Below are 22885 nucleotides of genomic sequence, written 5' to 3'. Positions count from 1 at the left end.
TCGGGGATCGGTGGTGCTGACTGAAGTCGCTGCCTTTGCTCTCCGTCCTCGGCGGCTGGTGCAGGGAGGGGCCGACATGGCGCGCCCACCGCCACCCGCTTCTTCTCCTTCTCCCGGACCGCAGTGGTAGCAGCCAGGCTTTCCCTTCCCTCCTTCTGTCGTCAGCACCGCCATCGTCCTGCGCTGCCGTGGCTGGCCTCCGTCCCTTGGGTGCTATGGCCGCGGAAGTGCCCGCCCCCCCGGGCCTCCTCGTCCTCTGGCTCTTACCGCCGCTTATTTTGCTTCTGGGGGCGCCGGAATCGTCAACCGGAGAACTAAGATCCCCGGCGGCGTCGGGGGTGGAATCGCTGCTGGAGGAGTTCCGCCGCCAGCGGCAGCTTGAGAGGGATCCCTCCGGCAGCCGCAGCTATGAGTTGGAGGAAGTGGCCGGCCGCTGCCGAGGAGGGACCGAAGGACCAGCCGGCGGTGGCGGGAGTTTCTTCTCGGTCAGGTCCGACTCCATCATCCGCACCAAGGACTCCATCGCGGCCGGTGCCACGTTCCTGGGGTCTCCGGACTCGGTGGTTGGTCCCAGGCATTGCCTGGATGCCTGCTGCGCCGATGCCCTCTGCACCCTCGCCGTCTTGCAGCAGCAGCAGCAGCAGTCGGCCTCGGTCCGCTGCTATCTCTTCAACTGCACCTATCGCGGCCGCGCCGTCTGTGTCTTCTCCCCTCAGCGCGGCTACAACAGCTACTTCCTGGAACCCACCAGCCATTCTCCTCCGGCTTTGGGTAAGAAGAACGCCGTCGGCTTAAGAGTTCGGAGGTTTCTTGAAAGGGGGCTAAAATAATTACGATTTCAGTTCAGGGAAGAAGGGGGGGAGCGAATTGCACGTGAGCAGAAGACTTTTAACAATATCTTTAATACTAGAATATAAGATTGGAGACATAATGTAGTATTAACTTCCTCCCTCTGCCCCCAAATTTCGATTTATCCTCTCTCTCCCTCCCTCCCTCCCTCCCTCCCATCCATCCATCCATCCATCCATCTATCTATCTATCTGATTTCTATAGCTGCCCCTCCCAGCAAACAACTTTGGGCGGCTAACAATTAAAAAATGCCAGCATCATCTTCTTCACATATTTGTGTACTTGCACAGGCTGTTTGCATTTTCCACTCCACTGCTTTGGTGGGTATTCAGTTGGAAGTATTCCCAGAAGAGGTATACCCTCTGCTTGATTATATGATCCAATAAAACAGAGCTCACTCCCTATGGATGATTGTTTCCTCTGTGGAGTTTTGCTTCAAATGCATTCTTGTAATTGTCATGGAATAATACAGAACAGGATTTTGCTTTCTCCTTGGTGACATCAGGAATTTGAGGAGTGTTGTTATATCCCACCTTACTCTGTGAAGGCTTTACATTTCCATTACTTTAGCTTTTTCATTCATTGGTCATCCTTACTGCCTTACTCTGGGCCTGTTTTCCAGATTTTATGAGTCCTTAAACAGTGATGCTTAGTGTGTCTGTTCTTACTTCAAAATTGATTTGGGTCTGGCAAAAAATGGTCAGATATGAATCTAATTTTGATATATGTAGACTAACTACGTCAAACTAGTCCATTCCATAACACAAATTTATCTTTCTGCACAGTAATATTTTTTTTGTTCTTAACATATCTTGTTTAGTATGCCAACTACATGGACAGGGAAGGACAGTTAGGTTTCAAGTTTTGAAGAGTGGTAGTTTTATTTTTCTGACTGGAAATGAATCAGTGATTATTAGGGAATAAAATGAAGAAGTTGACTTACCCAGTATATTAGAAATGAAACGTATTTTCCTCATTTATGTGTGAGGCCACAGTTAACCTAGTCAATTGTGTTTATTCAAGAAACCATGATTCAATTAACAATGTGTTAGTTATTATGTCATTGCAGTTCCAGAATCAATTGATTGGGTTCAATCCCTTCATTTTTCAAATTATTCTTGCAGATGCTTTCCAAAAACACTTGAACTGTATTTTTATAGCCCTGTTGCCTGAGATATTTAACTAAAATTTCTATTGCCGGCTATAAATTGTGGCTCTGGACAAGCCAAATCAGCAATGATTAGAAATGTTTTAGAAAGGTTTTCAGATACATACCAAGATCACAATTTATTTGTAGACCTACTGTAAATCACTAAAGCTACATTTACTAGCCTGGCTCAAAAATGAGCAGGATAATCATGAGCGTAAAATATTCTCCAACTATTATCCACAGTGGACCAGAAATGTTCAATGGGCCTCTTCACATAAGATTCTTAATTGAGTCAATTAAAAATCTGCCAATGTTTTCCATTGCAGTTTTTTAGACATTCCACTTAATTGTATAGAAAATAAACATATAAATAAATTTGTTTTTTGATGAAACATTTTAGGAGGGGTTCAAGGTGCATGCACTTATATTATGTGACATTCAAGTGATATATCCATATCTCTCCATCAGTGTGCAGTCTCCAGGCTTTCCACAACTCATTTAAAACCCCAAGAAAGACATGAGATAATTCACATTTCATATTCTTAGTTCAGAAGCAATAGAAGCAAGGGTAGCTTAGGAGGCTGCAGAATGATGGAGAAGAATGGGGGAAACCCAGCAACAAGGGCATTGTTGGCCAAACTGCAACTCTTGGTAAGCAAAAACTATGTCAAAATAAATTCTAAACCAAAGCTTGATCCTGAGTATCAAATGGAAAAGCAGCAGCATTTTTCACAAGGGAAAAAACCATTTTGCAGAATTGGATAAGATTTCAAAAACATGACCATAAAATGATCAAACTGTGTGGATGAATATATGCTTATCAGAGCCTGTGTTCCAGTCAGCAGATGGTTACATAGAAAGCAAAATGATATCTAATTTAAAATCTCAGAATCTGTTTTACATATAGGCTTCATGAACCTTAAATATCGAACGTTTTCATCTGTATCCAATAAACTCATATTAAAAGTCTGGAGTAGATTGATGAAAATATTTTGTTAGGACAGATTTTTCTTGATTTAAAAATCTACAGTAAAACAATACAAGTGAGTCAGGCAAAGACAATAATTGTAACTGTGAGTGATTTATGCTCATTTTTTCACTAAGATTCTTTATTTTAATTAGAAACTGATGAGCCTCCTCTTAGCAAGGCAGGAGAAGATATTATTCTACAACTACCTGTTGACTGGGTTATTCTGGATGGCAGAGAAAGTGTGGATGACCATGGAATCACACGATATGAGTGGACATTACTTCAAGGTGCATCTTCCGTTGATATGCAGGTATGTTATATTTTGCAATATAAGGCATATTATTTACTGCATCTTTTGTGGGATTTTAGAAAAAACAAAATTGAAAAATATTCACTGTTCTGTCAGAATAAAGCAAAGTAAAGAAATATTAGAGGCAGTCACTTGTTTTGTTCATATTTGTTTCCTGAAGCATGCATTTGTGAAATTCAGTTTACAGATGAATGCACACACAGACCCTTGCACACATAGACAGAGAACAATTGAATTCAGATTCAGTGACATTTAGGCTAAATATATTAAAATCAGTAGAACTACTATAGTCATATCCAACTAAGTTCCATTTTTAAATAGGTCTGAGTCTTAGTTCATGCATCTTCGTTAAGCAATGGTTTAAGTAATGACAATTTACCGAATAAATCACAGTAGGTTTCCACACATCTTAAACCATAAATAATGATTTATAAATCACAGTGTAACAACAAACAAAAACTCAATCATGAAAATCTGTTGAGTGACTTGGGACTAGTCACTCAATCTTTTGAGCAGATTGACATGTTGTTTTATTGTAACTAATAAGTCGGGGGTGGGGTGGGGTGGGGTGGTGGTAATGATTCTATTCTGCAAGCCTTCAGATTGAGGAGCAAAACAAACTGTCCACACTAAAGGAAGGCACTGATACTAAAGGAATGCATTGATACGATAGTTAGGAGTCAATCTTGGGTCATGGCCCTCTGAGTGACAGCAAACAACTTGCAATAGGCGGAGTTGCCCACACAAGCCAGATTACTCTGCAAATGTGGTTCTTCCCTGCCTAGATGAATTAGTGTGTTTCAAGGTGTTGATTATCACCTTTAAAGCGCTCCATGGCACAGGACCTAGCTATCTGCGGGATCGCATCCTACCCCATACATCCCTGCGACCAATTCGCTCTCACGGGGAGGGACTTCTCCGGGTGCCGTCCACTAGGCAATGCCAGCGGGCGACGCCCAGGAGTAGGGCCTTCTCTGTGATGGGCCCGACCCTCTGGAATGACCTCCCCCCCGACATCAGAACTACTACCGATCTCCGCTCCTTCCGCAAGAAATTCAAGACCCACCTGTTCCAATCAGCTGGCCTGGCCCAATCGTAGTTTTAATTTTCAATCCTCCTCCTAAAATTTTAAATTTTAAGGGGTTGTCCTTTTAATCTGTTTTAATTTTTATTATCCTTGTACAGACTCTATATTTAATTTGTTTTTTAAAAAGGGGTATTTAATATTGTTATTGTATATACGGTTTTTAGCTTTGTCTGTACACCGCCCCGAGTCCCCTTGGGGAGAGGGGGCGGTCTATAAATTCTAAATAAAGTAAAGTAAAGTAAAAGTGGTTGGCTAATTCAACTCCAATCCTGCTGTGACTGGAGAAGTATTTGGCTTCTCCTATCACAGCAGGATCAAGTTTTCTCCAGTTTTACATGCATAAAAGAGATAAAGAATCCCAATTTTGCATGTGTTATGGGATGTCCCAAGTGCACTCTCCTACTATTCTGGCTAGCGGGTAATGAGAAGATCAGGTCAGGATTGCTTCAGCTTTTTCTTTTGCCTTAGAGAGTTACTTCTTGGTGTGGCATTGCAGACTTTGAGTAACATATATTTGCTTGCATTTTTAGGAATGGAAAGTGCAGGACTCCAGCACTGTGCTCAAAGACAGGGTCACCTTTTTATTTTGAAGGCATGTGCAAGGAGTGTGAAAGCAGTTGGGGGAAGGGAAATATGTACAAAGATAACGGACAGGAAAGGAAACGAAAGGAAAGGTGCCTGGATGGCAGTGAAAATAGAAGGAATGAGGCACCTGTAGAGAATCCCCAGAAGTCGGTCTTCTTTGTCCTTTCCAGACTCCATGATTCCAGGAGGAGAGGCTTGCAAAACAATATGTTTTTTATGTTGGATAGGGAACCAAGATCCCATGTGTGTGTGTGTTGGGGGAAGGTGGGGAGGTAGAATGTATAAAACGCACAGAGAAGAACATTGTGCCTGATAGTGCTTTGCCTCAAGTAGCTGCTTATGTCTCTTTCACTTCTGCTTGTGTCCTGGAAATTATCTTTTGAGTGGGGAGGCAGGACTGAGGTCCAGCAGGCCTCCAGTTTTGCATGCATAAAAGGGATAAAGAATGGGTAAGGGACCAATTTGATGGTAAACTGAACTCTGGCACTCATTATAACAAGGGAGACATTCCTTGATTAATTTGTGAGATTACCTCACCATTTTAGACATAGGACCACAGATTTTGAGAACCCATGTTTAAACAAAGATTCATCAGCGAAATCTATGAGCAAAACAACTGCATCTATTAACATTACAAAATGTCATGTCCAGGAATTCATGTAGACACTCAAATTGACATAGTACTAAGTATCTATAGGAACCCAAAGGTACTTTTTTCAAGAGGCAACTGGACTTTCTGTTTTTCCCCCCCTTTGAAGACATTTTGCTTCTCATCCAAGAAGCTTCTTTAGCTCTCAGGTGACTGAGAATCTAATAGATATTTATAGGAACACTTCCCAAAAAAATATATTTATTTACTGCATTCAGGACTTGTCATTTTGTCATCATACAGATGCAGTCGAAGAGGTACTACTATAGTAGTTATTACTTTATTATGTTGTTTAAAATGTAGTTATTTATTTAGTATGTACTGCAGTTGTATTTTGCTTAATCAGAGTTTATCTCCAATGGGGTTGCAATATTGCTACAATTCCACTGAAATATTAATCTTAAAAGGGTATGCCTATGCTATATCAAACGATTTGACTCTTTTATTTTTCCCAGATAGCCATTTAATTTACAAGATACACCAATAAAAGAGTCAAATCGTTTGATATAGCATATAGCAAACCCAAAGCATAAATAAGAATATTTCACTTTAAATTTAGCAGATTTCCCCTCAAAAAACAAATGACCTTCAGTTTGCTTAAATTATCTAAAATGTTTTAGACCTGAGATGCAGAGTGTTTGCTTCCTAAAAGCCAACCCATAATGCCTGATTGCAGCTATTGTTAACATAATTGGGGTAAGTTGCTGATTATATTTGCTCACCGTAATGTTGGTGTTAATGAGTTAATTTTCTATTCTTCAGCTCACAATGGTGAATAGAACTGTATGTTTGAACAAGATAAAATATAGATGCTTTGTTCAAGTCACCTGAATTCTGAGTAAGCAGTGGTGTAAAGAGAAATTAAACATATCACAGTGCCTTTTGGAAAGTCCTACAGCATTTAGGTCAGGGACCATTGGCTTAGAATAAGGACAACTTGTATTGTTTCAGTGTGCCTGATGCCAAGGCAAATGACATTTTATTTTGTTAGGTTTATTTATTTATTTATGTGATTTATACAGCTGCCCTCCCAGCACATGATTCAGAGTAGCATATCACCAATAAACAAATCACAATTGGGCGCATATAAAAATAACACAATGAACAAATAATCAGAAACCCAACAGGACATAAAATGCTTGGAAAAGCTTCAGTCAATGGGAGCATACCTGACTCAGTACCTGGGGAAAGAGCCAGGTTAGTAATGGTTTTTGAAAAGCAGGCAGGATCAGGCCAACCATATCTTATGCAGGGGGGGAGATTCAAAAATTTTAGCAAGGAGTTCTCTGCCCAGTTGCTGTGTGTGTGTGGCCATAGTGAGCGTGGCCTAGTTGGTCTCCTGCACCAGGGGGGGAGGGGCATTTTTGCCCTCCTTGGGCTTGAGCCTCTGGGAGGGTGAAAACGGCCTCCGCAGGCTCTGGAGGCCCTCTTCCTGAACTTCCGGTAGGCCCGTTTTTCACACACACCCCAAGCCTCCACGCGCACCCTGCACTTACCTGCATCCAAAACAGGCTGCTTGGGGACTCCTGGGAGAGGCAGGGTGGGGTGGGCGGGGTCAGCCAGGAGTGAGATTTTGGGGTTCTCCGAACTGCACAGAATCTTAGCTAGAAGTTCTCCTGAACCCCTGCGAACCCCCAGCAGCCCACCCCTCCTAAGTTATGGGGATACTGTCCCAAAGGGCAAGAGTGGCAACTAAGAAGCTACATCCTCTACATTCTGCCAGATGACACTGTCTAAGTGACAGGCATGCCAAGACTGCAAGATCTCACTGGACAGACTGAAGTAATCAGAGGTAACAGCTGTACAAATAACATGGCCCTCCTCCACGAAGAGTTTTATATACGAGAACCAACATCCTAATTTGTACTCCAGAACACACTGATAAGCAGTGTAGCTCACAAAGTAGACATTAAATGGGTACACTGAGATACCCCCCCCCCCATAACTGTCTGTATTGCTGCATTTTGGACCAGCTACAGCTTCCAAGTGGTCTTCAGGGATAATCTCACAAAATTATACAGCCCATTGTTATAATCCAAGTGGTGATCAAGGCATCGGTGACTATGAACAGGGCCTCTTGATCCAAAGTGGGTACAGTATAGTTGTAGTTGTGCAAAGACCTTCTGAGCCATGGCTGCCACCTGCTGTTGAAAACTGATGGAATAGATCAGGGTTTTTCAACCTTGGCAACTTGGCAAGACATGTGAAGTATAATTTACATAGCTGGCTGGGGAATTCGGGGAGTTGAAGTCCACATGTCTTAAAAATGGCTAAGGTTGAGAAATGTTGAATAGATCTATCCCCTGTAGAAGAAACAATATTGTTTTGTGATTTAGTTGTAACAGGGGGAAAAATAATGTGTTTCTTTCTGTAATAATCTTTCAATAGAACTTGTTTTTCCTACATTAAGCCTGCAAAGGTTTCCCTGCCCTTTCTCTCCCAATAGCTATACCAGAGTGCTCTTCTTCACCGGCAACACACTGAGGTGCTAAGATTCTAATGCTTCAGTCTTAAGCACAACTATTCAGCATAGTTGAAGTTACTACTAGTGACAAGGGAAGATGGAGGTGGAGATCTGTATAATAGGAAGACTGGTTTAGTAGTTGAATGATAAGCAGTGAGGATTGCATATACAAAGCTTGCATTGTTAGCTAAACTGAATTCCCAGATCCAAAAAAAAATATGGAAACAACAAAATAGAATCTATCATAAAAGAATTAATAAATAGAATAGAATAGAATGGAATGGAATGGAATGGAATAGAAAGGAATAGAATAGAAAGGAATAGAATAGAAAGGAATAGGAATAATGGAATAGGAATAGGAATAGAATCGGTGATAAAAGCTGTGAAGAAATAGCTTTTCTCTACCAAAGATCAGCCTTGTATATGCCTGATTATATGGAATCCTGCTTCATGCATTTCTCATCCATTCATGTGTGCTCTGTGTACACAAACAAGCACACAAACTCCTTTTATTTTCTCCTTTTGTGAGGAGAATTTGTGTGCTTGTCTGTGTACACAGAGCACACATGAATGGATGAGAATGTAAGTGAGGTTTGTCACGTATTTTCTGAGCCAAAAATACATTGATGCTGCTTCCCTCCAGTTGACAAGACTGGCAAGTGAAATGTACCTATTTCATTACTAAATAACTTATTTTATCTTCCATCTTACTTGAATGTGGACTTGCAGCTTACAGTGTTCTTCATTGTGAAAATGTCTTAGGGGCTTGAAAGAATAACTTCCTGCTCTCTGCTACTTGGGAAAGTTGACAGATTCACTGAGATGTAAACTATAAATTCCCTCTTGATATTTTAAGATCAGTTTTAAGATTTTAAAATTAACAGCATGACAGCAATCCTGGAGAATTTCAAACACGTTGCTCTTTTATGATAGCACTGCACTGAAATCTGTACTGTCTCAAATCTGTATTTTTTGCTACACCACCCTGAAATCTAAGGAAACATTGATCCAATGTGGTGGGTTGAGGGGGGACTTACAAATGATCACTGTATTTGTTTCCAGTATCCATTTTACCAATAAACCCTAGACTTATTTTGATTTTCTTTACCTGTATTCAGGCAACCTAGATAGGAATAAAAAGGCATGATGCCTTTAAATTTACAGCCTCCTATGTATAAGATAGAATGTGTGTGCGTGCGTGCATCTCAGTCCTCTCATGATTGTATGAGAGTTGTACCTTGGTAGCTACAGTATGAAGGATGGGATTCCATCAATGCCCTGTTTTCTTTGGCTCAGGTATCTCAGCCAGGAACGCTGAAGCTCTCTCATATGCAAGAAGGAAAATACACACTGCAGTTGACCGTGACTGACACAGCTGGCCAAAGGAGTTCAGATAACATCTCAGTGACAGTACTTCCAATGATTCATTCTGAATTAGGTGAGAAAACTGCTGAAATAACCATTTTCTTGTTCTGTGGTATAGTTGAGAGAGAGACTGTATGTCTGTAATTAAAATCACAACAGGAGGTGCTTAAATATATTGCAAATAGGGTACAGGTCTTATCACTTAAACTACATTAAAGAGACAATTTCCATAATGTACAATATCCACCACATTTCCTTCTACACCACTGCTTTTTAACTCAGGCAACTTTAAGATGTGTGGACTTTAATTCCCAGAATTCCTAATTGCCAGGGTTGAAAAGGGGTTCTCTTTTTCATTTGGCTCTCCTGGCATGCTATGCCTTGCATTCTAATAAACTCTATTACAGATGTAGTCTCTAAGACATAATTTTGCCATTATATGTGGCACCCACTATAGCAGGACCCACAATACTAACTCAATACTAACCTGGGCAGATATCTTGAAATTGAGCAACATGTTTAAGCAACTTTATCTCATAAGAAAGCAGTTTTCCTTCTCTATACAATGCCGAGAATGCTTCATTCCTTTTTACCTAATGCACAATTTGTCCAATCGTCTAGTTAAATGAACCCCATATTGTATTTACTCCAATTGACTTTGGGTGGTTTACAAATAGTAACATGAAAACCAATGCCAGCCAAAAACAAGATGACATCTGGGCACAATGTACAAACAGAAAATAAAAATAACAAATATGCAAAGCATTTGTTCCAGCACTGATCCTGTGAGCCAACTTTATTCATAATTCCTACATTTTAATCCTGTCTTAAATGAGCTCCTAGAGACAGCATATGTAGCCCTCCATGTTTTCCCCAACAAGCAATCCCGTGAGGTAGATTGGAAGCTAGCAATGGAACTGTTCAGTCACCTAGTGAATAACCATGGTTGAGGGTGGACTTGAATATGGATCTGGCTACTCTTAGTCCAATACCTTAGCAAGTACGTGCATTGGCTCTGTAATGGTCAGTAGGAACATTCTTGAAAGAGAAAAAGGCAGAACAGCTGGAACCAGAGCAGTGGTGAGATAAGAGACATCTCTATCCACAGAAAGAATGGGAATGTGGAAAGTGTCTCAGAAACGACCCTCCCTAGTTCCCTGGAAAGTAAAGGTGGAGAAGAGGAGAAGTGCTTTCAGACTGGCAAGATTCTGCTATTGGACCCTTACAAGAAAGGTAGTCTTAGTTTCTTTTCTGGATTACCTTGGAAGGCTGACAAGCTTTTACCACCTACTTCTGAATCTCTCCAAGTATATAACCAATTCCAGTAGGAACCATCTCATCCCTGAGTCACAACCAGTGGTGGGATCCTGCCAGTTTAACAACCGATTTGGTGATCATGTGTTGCGTGTGTGTGCACAGTTTTACCAAAACTTACCTTCCACGTTACTTCTTGGGAGGTAACGCAGCTGGGGTGTGGCAATCCGCTCTGCCACACTAATCAGCTGAGAAGATATAGGTAGGTAAAGTGCAAGGGCAGGCGGGAGGCCAAACCTGATCATCGGAGTGAACTGGTTCACTCTCAGCTGATCGTCGGAGCTACTGGTTTGTCCGAACTGATCCAAACCGGCTGAATCCACCCCTGGTAACAACCAATGGTGAGATTCAGATGTTGGAGACCAGATTCAGGAATCATGACTTACAAGGTGCCAAGATCAAAAGATACCACAGCCTAGCTGTTCTGCAGATACGGCATCTCTCTTCTGCTCCCCGCAGCCCTCCTGTCTCTATCAGCCTAGGTTGCCCCAGTCTTTGGAAAAAGACTCCATTGTTGTACCTTGGGCCTGGCTCATTGCTATTACCTTTTCGGCTTTGCTCCATTTTCCCTTTCTTTCCTTCCAGGTTTTTACAATCTCTCCAGCTCAGTTGTACTTTCCCCCAACATTCTAATCACCATAGCAACCATTGCTGGGAAGTATCCTTGCTCTCCTGACCCTTCTTTCTCCTATTATTTATTTATCAGAATTATGTTCTCCACTTTTATTCAAGAGTTCGATTTAAATAATCTAAATATTTATTTTGGGTTGCATGAGTGAGATCGAGTTATACTAAAAATTCAAGAGACTTGCCAAAAGGAGTCTGGTCTCCTAAGGCACCAGTTGCTGGCAGATATTCTAGGGTTGCTCTGATGCTTATAAAGACAATTACAAGCTTGATATTCTGACAAATGATCTGTCAACAGACATACAGGTGGTCCTTGACTTACAGCAGTTCGTTTAGTGGGCGTTCAAAGTTACAACAGCACTGAAAAAAGTGACTTATGACCGCTTTTCACACTTAAAACCATTGCAGTATCCCTATAGTCATGTGATCAAAGTTCAGACAACTGAAAGCTTGACAACTGACTCATATTTATGTGCCGTGTCCCTGGTTCACCTTTTGTGACTTTAAGAGCTGCGGTGGGGCAGTGGTTAGAATGCAGAACTGCAGGCTACTTCTGCTGGCTGCCTGCAATTTGGCAGTTCGAATCACACCAGGCCCAAGGTTGACTCAGCTTCCATCCTTCCGAGATCAGTAAAATGAGGATCCAGATTGTTGGGGGCAATATGCTGACTCTGTAAATCACTTAGAGAGGGCTGTAAAGCACTGTGAAGCGGTATATAAGTCTAAATGCTGTTGCTGTTGCTATTCTGACAAGCAAAGCCAATTGGGAAGCCAGATTATAGTTGTTAAATTAGTAACCCAGTTAAGTGAATCTGGCTTCCCCATTGGCTTTGCTTGTCAGAATAGCAATAGCATTTAGACTTGGCAAGAAAGGTTGTAAAATGAGGCAAAACTCACTTAACCGTCTCAACGTTGGGCTTAAATATGGTTGTAAGTTGAGGACTACTACCCCATTTATGAAGCGTTCAAAAGGACTAACCATAGGCCAATAAAGGAGCAAATGTTGCTGAGCACTTCGTCCCTTATCAACATACCAGCACAGAGAGAAGGAGGAAGCGATATCTAATCATCACACTAAGCAGCAATGAAAGAACGATACTGCTAATCATCACATCCTGCCCAAATCCAACAAGGCTGGTAGTCCAGACTACTATATCTAAACAAACAAAGCTCACTCCTGATAATGAAACATGATCAAACCTGATAATGAAACGGATGGACAAAGCAAACCAAGCTCCGATAACACCAAGAATCCCAAAATTCAGCCCTGAGTTACATATAGACCTACCCCTTGTTTAGCAATTGAGTCCCATTTCAACTACCAGGAAAGTTAAGTATTAAGCAAAATGAAATGATTGTGAGAGAGGGGAGGGAGGAAAGAAGGGAGAGAGAGAGAATGCAAAAATGACTGGTGACTGTCATCTCATTCAGATGGTTCTCTTACACAGCTACACCAGCATTACTCTCACTTCAGCATGTTAGAAGCCCAAAATTGGTTGGAAAATGATTTTTATTACCATTCATTATCATTATGGTTGCAAATGGTTATTAGCTGAGATAATTGCTAAATGGGGAGCAGGTGTAATCTCTATTGTTAAATATTTTAATTTCTCCAGGAAGAAATAGGAGGGCTACATACACCGCCTTCAGCTTTAAAATAATAGGCAGGATATAAATCCAATAAATAAATGCAAAGCAATAAAGGTCATATAAAATGCAACAATTATGAGCAATTAACTCAGAACAGAAGTTTCTTATAATAGAATAGAATAACAGAGTTTGAAGGGACCTTGGGGGTCTTTAAGTCCAACCCCCTGCTTAGCAGGAAGTGCTATACCATTTCAGACAAATGGTTGTCCAATCTCTTCTTAAAACCTCCAGTGTTGGAGCATTCACAACTTATGGAAGCAGGTTGTTCCACTGACTAATTGTTCTGTCAGTAAATTTCTCCTTAGTTTTAGGTTGCTTCTCTCCTTGATTAGTTTCCATCCATTGCTTCTTGTCTTGCCTTCAGGTGCTATGGAGAATAGATTGACCCCCTTTTCTTTGTATCAACCCCCCAGTTGAAACACTGCTATCGTGTCACTCATAGTCTTTCTTTTCATTTAACTAGACATACCCAATTCCAGCAACCGTTCTTTATATGTTTTAGCCTCCAGTTCCCGAATCATCTTTGTTGCTCTTCTCTGCACTCTTTCAAGACTCTCAACATCTTTTTTACATTGTGGCGACCAAAACTGGATGCAGAATTCCAGGTGTGGCCTTACCAAGGCATTATAAAGTGGTATTAACACTTTACATGGGCTTGATTCTATCCCTCTGTTTATGCAGCCTAGAATTGTGTTGGCTTTTTTGGCAGCTGCTGCACACTACTGGTTTATATTTAAATGCTTGTCCACCAGGACTCCAAAATCCCTCTCACAATTACTACTATTGAGTGAGGTATCACATATACTGTACCTGTACATTTTGGTTTTTTGCCTAAATGTAGAGCTTTACTTTTTTCATTGAATTACATTTTGTTAGATAGCACCCAATGTTCATGTTTGTCAAGATCCTTCTGTATCTTAAGTCTATCTTTTGGAGTGTTGCCTATTCCTGCCAGCATGGTGTCATCTGCAAATTTGATGAGTTCCCCATTTATTCCCTTGTCCAAATCATTGATGAAAATGTTGAAGAGTACTGGGTCTAAAAAAGAGCCTTGGAGTGCCCCACGGCATATTTCTTTCCATGTAGATGCACTTCAACTGAGGACTACATGTTGAGTATGGTTAGTCAGCCAGTTATGAATCCATCTGGTGGTGATGCTGTCTAACCCACAGCTTTCTATCTTATCAAATAGTAGATTATTGTCTACTTTATCAAATGTCTTACTGGAATCCAGGTAAATTATATCCACAGCATTCCTCTGGTCCACTAATTTTCTCAGCTCAGCAATACAGATTATATCCCGTGTATGCTGAATTTTTATAGCGGGCAGGATTTGGTTTTAACCAGTTGCTTTTTTCCCCTTGTCCAGAGACATTCAACATTTGTGTTATTCTTCTACCTGAAATATTCATAGTCATTTTATGAAGGAAGGACAGGGACGAAAGGATGCATAACAGGGGGGCTTCCATTGCTGCAATATCCATTGTAAACTGCTTCTTCTTATATTTTGCAATTTAATTTGTCTTCTAACCTGAGAATTGGCCTATTGCAGGTTGTGTTGGGAAATGTTCCCGATACCAGTTCCTCTGTGATGACGGCTGCTGCATTGACATCAGTTATGCCTGTGATGGAGAGAACAACTGTCCTGATGGGTCAGATGAAGCTTTTTGCCATAAATGTGAGTGAACAGAACCTGTCCATTTAAGCATTTAAAAAATAGCTCAACAAAAATAATAGTTCAATAATAAGTAAAGGTATGTAGATTTGAAATCATGCATTTGAGTCTTAGGGTGAGGAAAATAGCAGTAGCAATAGCACTTAGACTTACGTACTACTTTATATGTTTTACTAGCACTTAGACTTATATACTACTTTATATGTTTTATAGCCCTCTAGGTGGTTTACAGAATCAGTATATTGCCCACAACAATCTGGGTCCTCTAAATGTCTATGGAGATTCTCAGTCATTCAAGTCATGGTTGTCCCAGAGGTGCTTTTTAAAGAGACAACTGGACTTTCTGGACTAGTTTTTCAAGTTGCCTCTTGAAAAAGAACCTTTTTCAAAAGGTGGCTCCTCATTTTACTAACCTCGGAAGGATGGAAGAATGAGTCAACCTTGATTTGGACAAAATCAAACTCCTGGCTGTGAGCAGTGAGTTAGCCTGCAATACTGCATTCTAACCACTGTGCCACCAAGGCTCCTATAAAAAAACTAAAGAACCATCATCACTGAGATTGTTGTACAAGCATGGCTTTAGATCCATAGTGAAACATTTTGCATGTCTCTGAACTTGCCAGAAGGTACCATCCAATTGCAAAATTTTCTTAGTTTTCTTCCATGAAAAGCAAGCGCACAGTTGCTCCATTGGTGGCATACAGACTAGCAGTACCTTTTAATATTTGAAAAGAAAAGAAAACACATAGGAGAGACAAAAACCCAGTTAAGCAACATTTCCTTCTTTAAAATGCTATCATTTGCACACTAATATCGGTATTTATTGTTTCTAGGCCAGGATTTCTCAACCTTAGCAGCTTGAAGATGTATTGACTTCAGCTCTCAGAATTCTCCATCCATGGTGGTTGGGGAATTCTGGGAGTTGAAGTCCACAAATCTTCAAGTTGACAAAGATTGAGAAACAGTGGTCTAGATATCAGTGGCTTAGAAAGAATACAGTTGCCTTGGGTCCAGTGGTGGGTGCCGGATCCCGTTCCAACTGGCACGGTTGGAACGGGCCCGGCGGCAGCCACATGGAGAGGCGCAGTACGTGCACACACGCGTGCACACGTGTGCAGCGCGCGCATGCATCTTTGTGCCTCTGCGATGCTCCAGCTGCTCAGCAGAGCGTCACGCAGGCGCTGTATGCACTGTATGCGCCATGCACGGAAGCGCCGAAGACTTAAAAGACCAGTAAGGAGCTCGGGTGGGCGGGTGGGCCCTCTGGAGCATCGTACCGGAACGGTATCCAGTGCTCCGGGCAGGCTCCGGTACGCCCGTACCAGAGCATACTGCCTGCGACCCACCACTGCTTGGGTCCCACAGGCACAGGAGGCTTCACCTGTCTCCCTTGCTCTTTCCTTGCCCCATGTTTTCAGCAAGGCTAGTTGTGTGGTGTATAGCTACCATACTTAAGCTGCAAGTTTCCAATTGGCCAGTAGATGTCAGCAAAGATTTGGGGTTTTGACTATCTCTATGCTATCCTCTAGCAATTGGCTATATTACAGTCCAGGCACTTTGGGTCTACAAAAGAAAAAAATTGTGGCAGGTGTGTGGACTAGATTTTTGAGCAGGACGGGGTGAAAGTATACTTTGAGTGAGTGAGAAAATGAAGATAGCCCATCACAAAATGACATGTGACTTTCATTTACTTTGTCTCACCTCAGTGGTATCTGGTTGATCACTATGAGAAGCTAAACAATGAATTAAGTTGGACTTTTGCCTAATCCAATTGGGCTTTCCTTATGTTCTTGTGTTTTCTTTTTACACTCAGATAATTCAGGGCAGAGTGCAATAACTCATATAGACACTATTCAACAAAATTCAGTTGAATTTATGAAAAAAGCCAATAAAGACCTTACATTTGAAATCACCCAGACAAGTACACTAAGCACTCAAGTATTTGAAGCAGAGAAAATCAAACAATCACCCTCTCAGGGACCAAAGAAACAAGTTACAGGGTTTATACCAGGTAAGATTAACAATATGATTGATTGGTTGGTTGGTTGGTTGGTTGGTTGGTTGGTTGGTTGGTTGGTTGGTTGGTTGATTGATTGATTTATAAAATGTATTGGCTATCCGTCTTACCATAAGGTAATTTTGGTTGGATTAGTCATAAAAATATACTGTATCTACATTAAAACACAAATAAATTTAAACCAAAGATTAAAATCTAAGGACATGTGGGGAGCAGAGGGGTGAGTAGAATGGGGGAGGATGTAGGATCTGTTGTTACTCGATTGACCACCTCCACCTTTATATTTTGAATAAATATAAAATCTATAGTCCTATGAATTGGAAAAATGCTATTATAATCCCGCAGGCACTGCAGTCTAAGCATTCATATGATGTATGAATGTGTATATTAATGCATTTTGTATTAGAGTAGTACATTGGTAAATAGGCTTACTTATAAAGTTAAGTTATTTTTGCTCAAATGTGGAATTATTGTATATAGTCGTATAAGCCTATTCACTGACCCTTAAATTTTTAACCAAAATGCCATGAAAAATGTACCACTTGTGGATTAGCTCACCCTCAAAAAAACGTAAGGTTTAATTTTAAGGTCACTTTTGTTCCTTGAGTTGACTATAGAAATCTGTTAAAGAAATGAATGCAATTAATTCAGCTACAGCTTTGGGAAAACAGGTAATTTCCAAAATTTGATGAGTAATACTCATGTGTACAATCAAGGTTGGGTAGAGATGGATGGAAGATAGATCATAATTTATACACGTACTTCAAAAAAAAAAACACCAGTGAATTAATCAATGCTTTCCCCTATATATTTTGCACAGACTATGAAAAAAGATATAGAGCAGCTGTATTCAGTGCTATTCTTGTAGTATTGGAGCACGTTTTCATGTGCTTATGCGGTTTCCTCCTACACATTGTAGCCCTTTTGCCTCTGCAAAGCTGCTCCTGAAAATTAAAATTGAAATTGAGCAATATTGCATGAGAGAACACAGGATGGAATATCTGAAAAGGGGAGGCTTCATTTAGTACGAGCAGAAGTGTTTTCTACTAATAGTATACTACTTCTTGGATGGAATCCGTAGAGGTAGTCCTTGAATTACAGCAATTCGTTTAGTGATTGTTCGAAGTTACAATGGCACTGAAAAAAAAAGACTCGTGTCCATTTTTCACATTTATGAATGTTGCACCATCCCCATGGTCATGTGATCAAAATTCAGATGCTTGGCAGCTGATTCATATTTATGACAGAACCAGTGTCCCAGGGTCATGCTTTTGTGACCTTTTGACAAGCGAAGTCAGTAGGGAAGCAAGATTCACTTATCAACCGTGTTACTAACTTAACTAACAACTGCAGTGATTCACTTAACAACTGTGGCAAGACAGGTCAAAAATGGGGCAAAATTCACTTAACTATGCTCTTGCTTAGCAACAGAAACTTTGGGCTCAATTGTGGTCGTACGTTGAGGACTATTTGTAATCTCCCTAGCTTGTTATATTTGGAGATAAACTACTATTATGGAATAGTAATAGCACATAATGACATGTGAGACATGCATAATGTTCTATCATGTATTCAGACTCCCCTTCACTCAAGGGAGAACCGCAGGGACATTCTGTCATTAGACTACTTATGAACAAAGTGCCATCACCTCACCCTTCCTGCTGTGCTTCTCGGGTAAGACTGCCTCAGGATTAATTGACTGGAATATGCAAGGGATGAATGCCTTATATAGGGAAGCAACTTCTTTAATATGAAGAACAGTGAATGAAGTGGGTAGAAATAATTAGACACTTCCAGGTGTTGGATTCTGTTAAATTCAGAGGGGGAAGGCAACATACTTAAATGGCTGCATTTGGGAACTGTGGCTGGAAAGATTCTTTTCAGGTCAACAAAAGGGACAAGGACAAGATTCTGTATTGTGTTATAGCCTTTGTTTAAATTTATATATATAAATATATATGCTGTATTTGTACTGATAAATAATTAAAGGGAGACTAGTATAGATCTATTTCGAGCTAATTAGCTCTCATCAGCTAGCCATACATATATATATAAAATCTCACTCCCATATTTGGGCATACCAGGGGTTGTAACACACATACATACATACATACACACACACACACACACACACACACACATATACGCACACACATGCACACACATGCACACACACACACACACACACACACACACACATATATATATTTGTGTTACAACCCCTGGTATGCCCAATTATGGAAGGGAGCTCACTACTCCCTCTTTCTGTCATTCGGCTCATCACAGAAAACCATCCAGACAGAAACCCATATTTTTATTTTTAATGTTGCCCTTTTATATTTGTATTGTATTTGTGCTGATAAATAAATAAAGGGAGATTAGTATGGATCCATTTCAAGCTATTTAGCTCTCATCAGCTAGCCATGGATCCTTGAAATGGATCCATACTAATCTCCCTTTATTTATTTATCAGCACAAATACAACATTGTGTGTGTGTGTGTGTGTGTGTTGCAGCATAACTGTGGAACACCTCAAGCAATTTCAACCAAACTTGGTACACAGATGACCTACTCTCTGGAAACAAATATTGTGGGGATAAGACACCCCTAACACCCCTCAGGGTGTGTGTTCTGTTAAGATACAGCCTGTTGTGTTGTACTACCATACGGGCTTCTACTGTACAGTAGTGCAGTGGCATTGCCATGGTAATGGCTTCACAGTAGTCCACAAGGGGGCTCCCTCTGGTAAGGGGGAAAATCCAGCATTAGGAATTACCTTTGGTCCGGACATTTCCCCCTATAAATAAATACCCGGGCAACACTGGGTTATTGGCTAGTATATTATAAAAACTAACTGCTGTCTGATTTTCATATGTTAAGGATAATTACAAGGATTTAATCTATTTTCCTCTTATAATTACAGAGCAGTGTTTGCTCCCCCTAGCCACTGGCTCATGCAACAAACACCTCCCTCGCTGGCATTTTGATGCTTTTTCAGGCACTTGCATGCATTTCCTCTATGGTGGTTGCAAAGGCAATGAAAACAACTTTCTTCAAGAATCTGACTGTCTTGCTGAATGTGTAAAAGTTCATGGTAAATAATCAGTCACCTGGGGTAGGGAAGTGGCACAACATAACATAGCATAACACTTTGCTTTGTGGTCCAATTGGAATCCCAGTTGTGTTTTAGCAATCGTCCTATTGATGGAGAAAGATCTGATAGAAAGCTTAAGCATAGAATACCTTTGCAGTCTGCTAAAGTGCAGATCTGTTTGTCATAAAATCTATCATGGTAATGGATAGATTTGCATAGCATGTAAATATTAGAATGGCATCAAATACTGATTTTTTTTGTACTTTATGTGGGCTTGGCTGTATTTGCCAACTTTAAAAATTTATCATTTAACATTATTAGTTTGAAAATGGTCATCTCACTCTCTGGGCCCCTGTCATTTACTTTGTCTAGACTGTAAGGTGAACATTTTTCAATATTTCAAATTTTCAAATTCTAAGAAGAGAAAAAGAATTTGTAGAGCAGTCAGCAATCATTCTTAGGTGGAACTACTTCTTCAAGCTTACTGGTCAAGTTTACTGACTAAACTAAATTGTGCTGTACTCTGTTCATTTTGAAAGTGTCACTTTGAAGCCTTCCTACCAAAACACTCATAATCAAGACAGTTGTTCTGGGCTAAATTATAATATAATCATTGCTTTAGGGTTGAATATGTAACGTAGGGCTTATTTAGTGAACAGTACCTAAACAAACGTATGTGGTGGGAGCTCAGCTGCATATAGTAAAACTAAGTCTCTGCTTTTGTGGCTATGTTCTTAAGAACAACCAACTATTTTTTCCCATGTTAACTGTTTCAACTTTGTTGTGTTGGCACAATTTATTCTAAATTTTCAGTGTCCATTTCTCAATAGCCATTTTTTTTAAAAAAATAATTCCTTTCAACTACTGTTAAAGAAGCTACCATGCCATAGCTTACCAGTTATTTTACATCCCCCCTTTTTAAAATATATTTTTTTAAAGTGGTGCATCCAGAGTCACTGTTACAATAGACGATCAGATAGAGGTTCTTACCTCACACCTAAGTCTGCCTTTTTTACGTTGGTGACATCTTAGTCTCAGAAGTGAGCATCAGGTAACTTCCCAATAAATTTCATATCAAATGAAGGGATTTAGCTTAGCCCCAAGCAAGTCAGGTTACTTAAAAGCACCAGGATCCAGTCAATTGGGTCATGAAAAAAGGATCATTTACCTAGTTATGTTAAAATCTCAGCCAGAAGAGGGTCTCAGAGTGCAAATATGATAGTCCACAAATAAAAGATACGTATTTCTTTACAAGCTATAAAGAAACAGTTTTATTACATTATCTAGCGTAAGACATAGTTCTTGAATGTTGTGATGCAATTTATCTGCTACTCAAAGGTGTCAAACTGGCGACCCATGGGCTAGATATGACACAGGCAGGCCATGCCCACCCCTGCTCTGCAAAGGCCAAAAACATTGTGATATGTCACGTGACACGATTGACACCCGTGGGTTACTGAAATATATATTGATGGTGCATTCTTTTGTTTTTACAGATTCTAGAATCTCAGGGAAAGACACAGATAAGAATGGCAATGATATTGTGAGCTCAAAGAGCACTCAGATTGAAAAGAGACTTCCAGTCCCAGAAACAGGTAACGATGGGGGGGGGGGGGGTTCCAACCGATTTATTCTGTTTCAAGACACAGAAATATACAAAAGTGAATCATCATGAAGCAAAAGGCATCATCCACAGTATATGAACTGTTGAAATGTCATATTATACCACCCTCATGACTATGTCCTGACAGAGCAGATATTCTCATCTCCCATTAAGTGGTTCAGCTTTGGGAAATCCTCAGGAATGTAAATTGTTTATTTGGCTAATATGATGCTCCTGTCTTATCTATGAATTGACTGCCTATTTAGTACATTCTGCTTCTTACTCTTTTTAGGTGCTGTACTTCCACTGGCTTTGGGGTTAGCCATCACTGCTTTGCTGCTACTCATGGTCGCTTGCCGTTTGCGGTTAGTCCGGCAGAAATTAAAGAAAGCGCGACCTACTACATCTGAGGAGTCAGATTACCTCATAAATGGAATGTATCTCTAGACTAGAGCAAGATTCAGGATACTTTTTTTTGCTATCAAGCTTTCTCACAAAAGTGTGCCTCTTGCATCTCACAATTCTTTTTAAAAGTGAAAACTGTGTTACCAAAATAAGCAGCCATCTTCCCAAAATTTTCTTTCAAGGCCTATGATAGATGAACACCATTTGTTTTTCAAACTTGGCAACTTGAACAAGTGGGGATTTCAACTCCTGAAGTTCCTCAGCCAGTGTGGAATTCCAGGAGTTGAAGTTAACACCCCTTCAAATTACTAAGGTTAAGAAACACTGATGTACAGAGTTGTAACGGCACGCGGTAGCTTTCACCAACATGGTGTCCTGCAGTGTTTTGATCTACAATGCCTTTCATCCCCAAGCCAACTGGAGGCTCTAGTATGGAATTACTCTAGTATGGAATTAAGAATAGCCTATAATGGAGATATAAAATAATCCAGTTTATCTGTTGCAATCCCACCGAAACAAAATCACATTACTAGTGAACAAGTGCAATGCCACTATAGCTTAAAATACATTTAGTGTACAAAAGATTTTCTTTTAAACTTATTGTTTTACACCATTTCTGTTTCGCGAATTGGTTTTGTATGGTGATAAAACCCAATTTAAAATATTGGAAGCTAGTGGTTAATCTATGCTCCTGCAATAGCATGACGTCCTGTTGCAGTGGTCCACATCACAGCAGATACCGATACAGCAGTCACATCTAATCCAAATATGTATTTTTTTTAGAGCTTTGACTCATTATAGGACATTGCTTTCCAAACTCTTAAGTAGCGTTTTCTTTTCTTTTAATGCAACATTATGATCTAGTCGAAGTATTTTCCCATGAAAAATTGCACTTGGAATATAAAAATGGAGATTTGGAATTCACGCTTCAGCTTCCTTTTCTACAATGAATATGGAAAGACACTGTACACCTAAAAACAGCCTATTGGTTCCCACAGGCTGGGGTCAGAGGGTGCAGGGGAGAATGCATATTGGAAATGATGTACTGTGCATCATGTGTAATATGTTGTG

General features: G+C 40.3%; 1 protein-coding gene across 2 annotated transcripts; it reads left to right on the top strand.

The window, feature by feature from the left end:
• The first annotated feature begins 7 nt into the window (after positions 1–7).
• Positions 8–22476, top strand: LRP11 (LDL receptor related protein 11). 2 transcript variants are annotated; one of them, XM_081943276.1, is made up of 8 exons: positions 8–771; positions 3122–3279; positions 9361–9502; positions 14573–14698; positions 16509–16706; positions 19636–19806; positions 21303–21401; positions 21702–22476. In XM_081943276.1, exons 1-8 carry the CDS (start codon positions 216–218, stop codon positions 21854–21856), a joined length of 1605 nt encoding a protein of 534 aa, XP_081799402.1. In that variant the 5' UTR covers positions 8–215; the 3' UTR covers positions 21857–22476. The 2 variants fall into 2 exon arrangements, with proteins under 2 accessions (XP_081799402.1, XP_081799403.1); XM_081943277.1 differs by lacking the exon at positions 19636–19806.
• Positions 22477–22885: the final 409 nt, after the last annotated feature.

The sequence above is a fragment of the Natrix helvetica genome (genome assembly GCF_964273705.1).
Source record: "Natrix helvetica genome assembly, chromosome: 2".
NCBI lineage: Eukaryota > Metazoa > Chordata > Lepidosauria > Squamata > Natricidae > Natrix > Natrix helvetica.
This window is presented reverse-complemented; position numbering and strand designations above follow the sequence as displayed.

Coding starts and splice junctions, on each gene's coding strand:
- LRP11 (XM_081943276.1), top strand. CDS start 216: ATGGCCGCGGAAGTGCCCGCCCCCCCGGGCCTCCTCGTCCTCTGGCTC. Junction 9,503..14,572: donor AATGATTCATTCTGAATTAG/GTGAGAAAACTG, acceptor GGCCTATTGCAG/GTTGTGTTGGGAAATGTTCC. Junction 14,699..16,508: donor TGAAGCTTTTTGCCATAAAT/GTGAGTGAACAG, acceptor TTTTACACTCAG/ATAATTCAGGGCAGAGTGCA.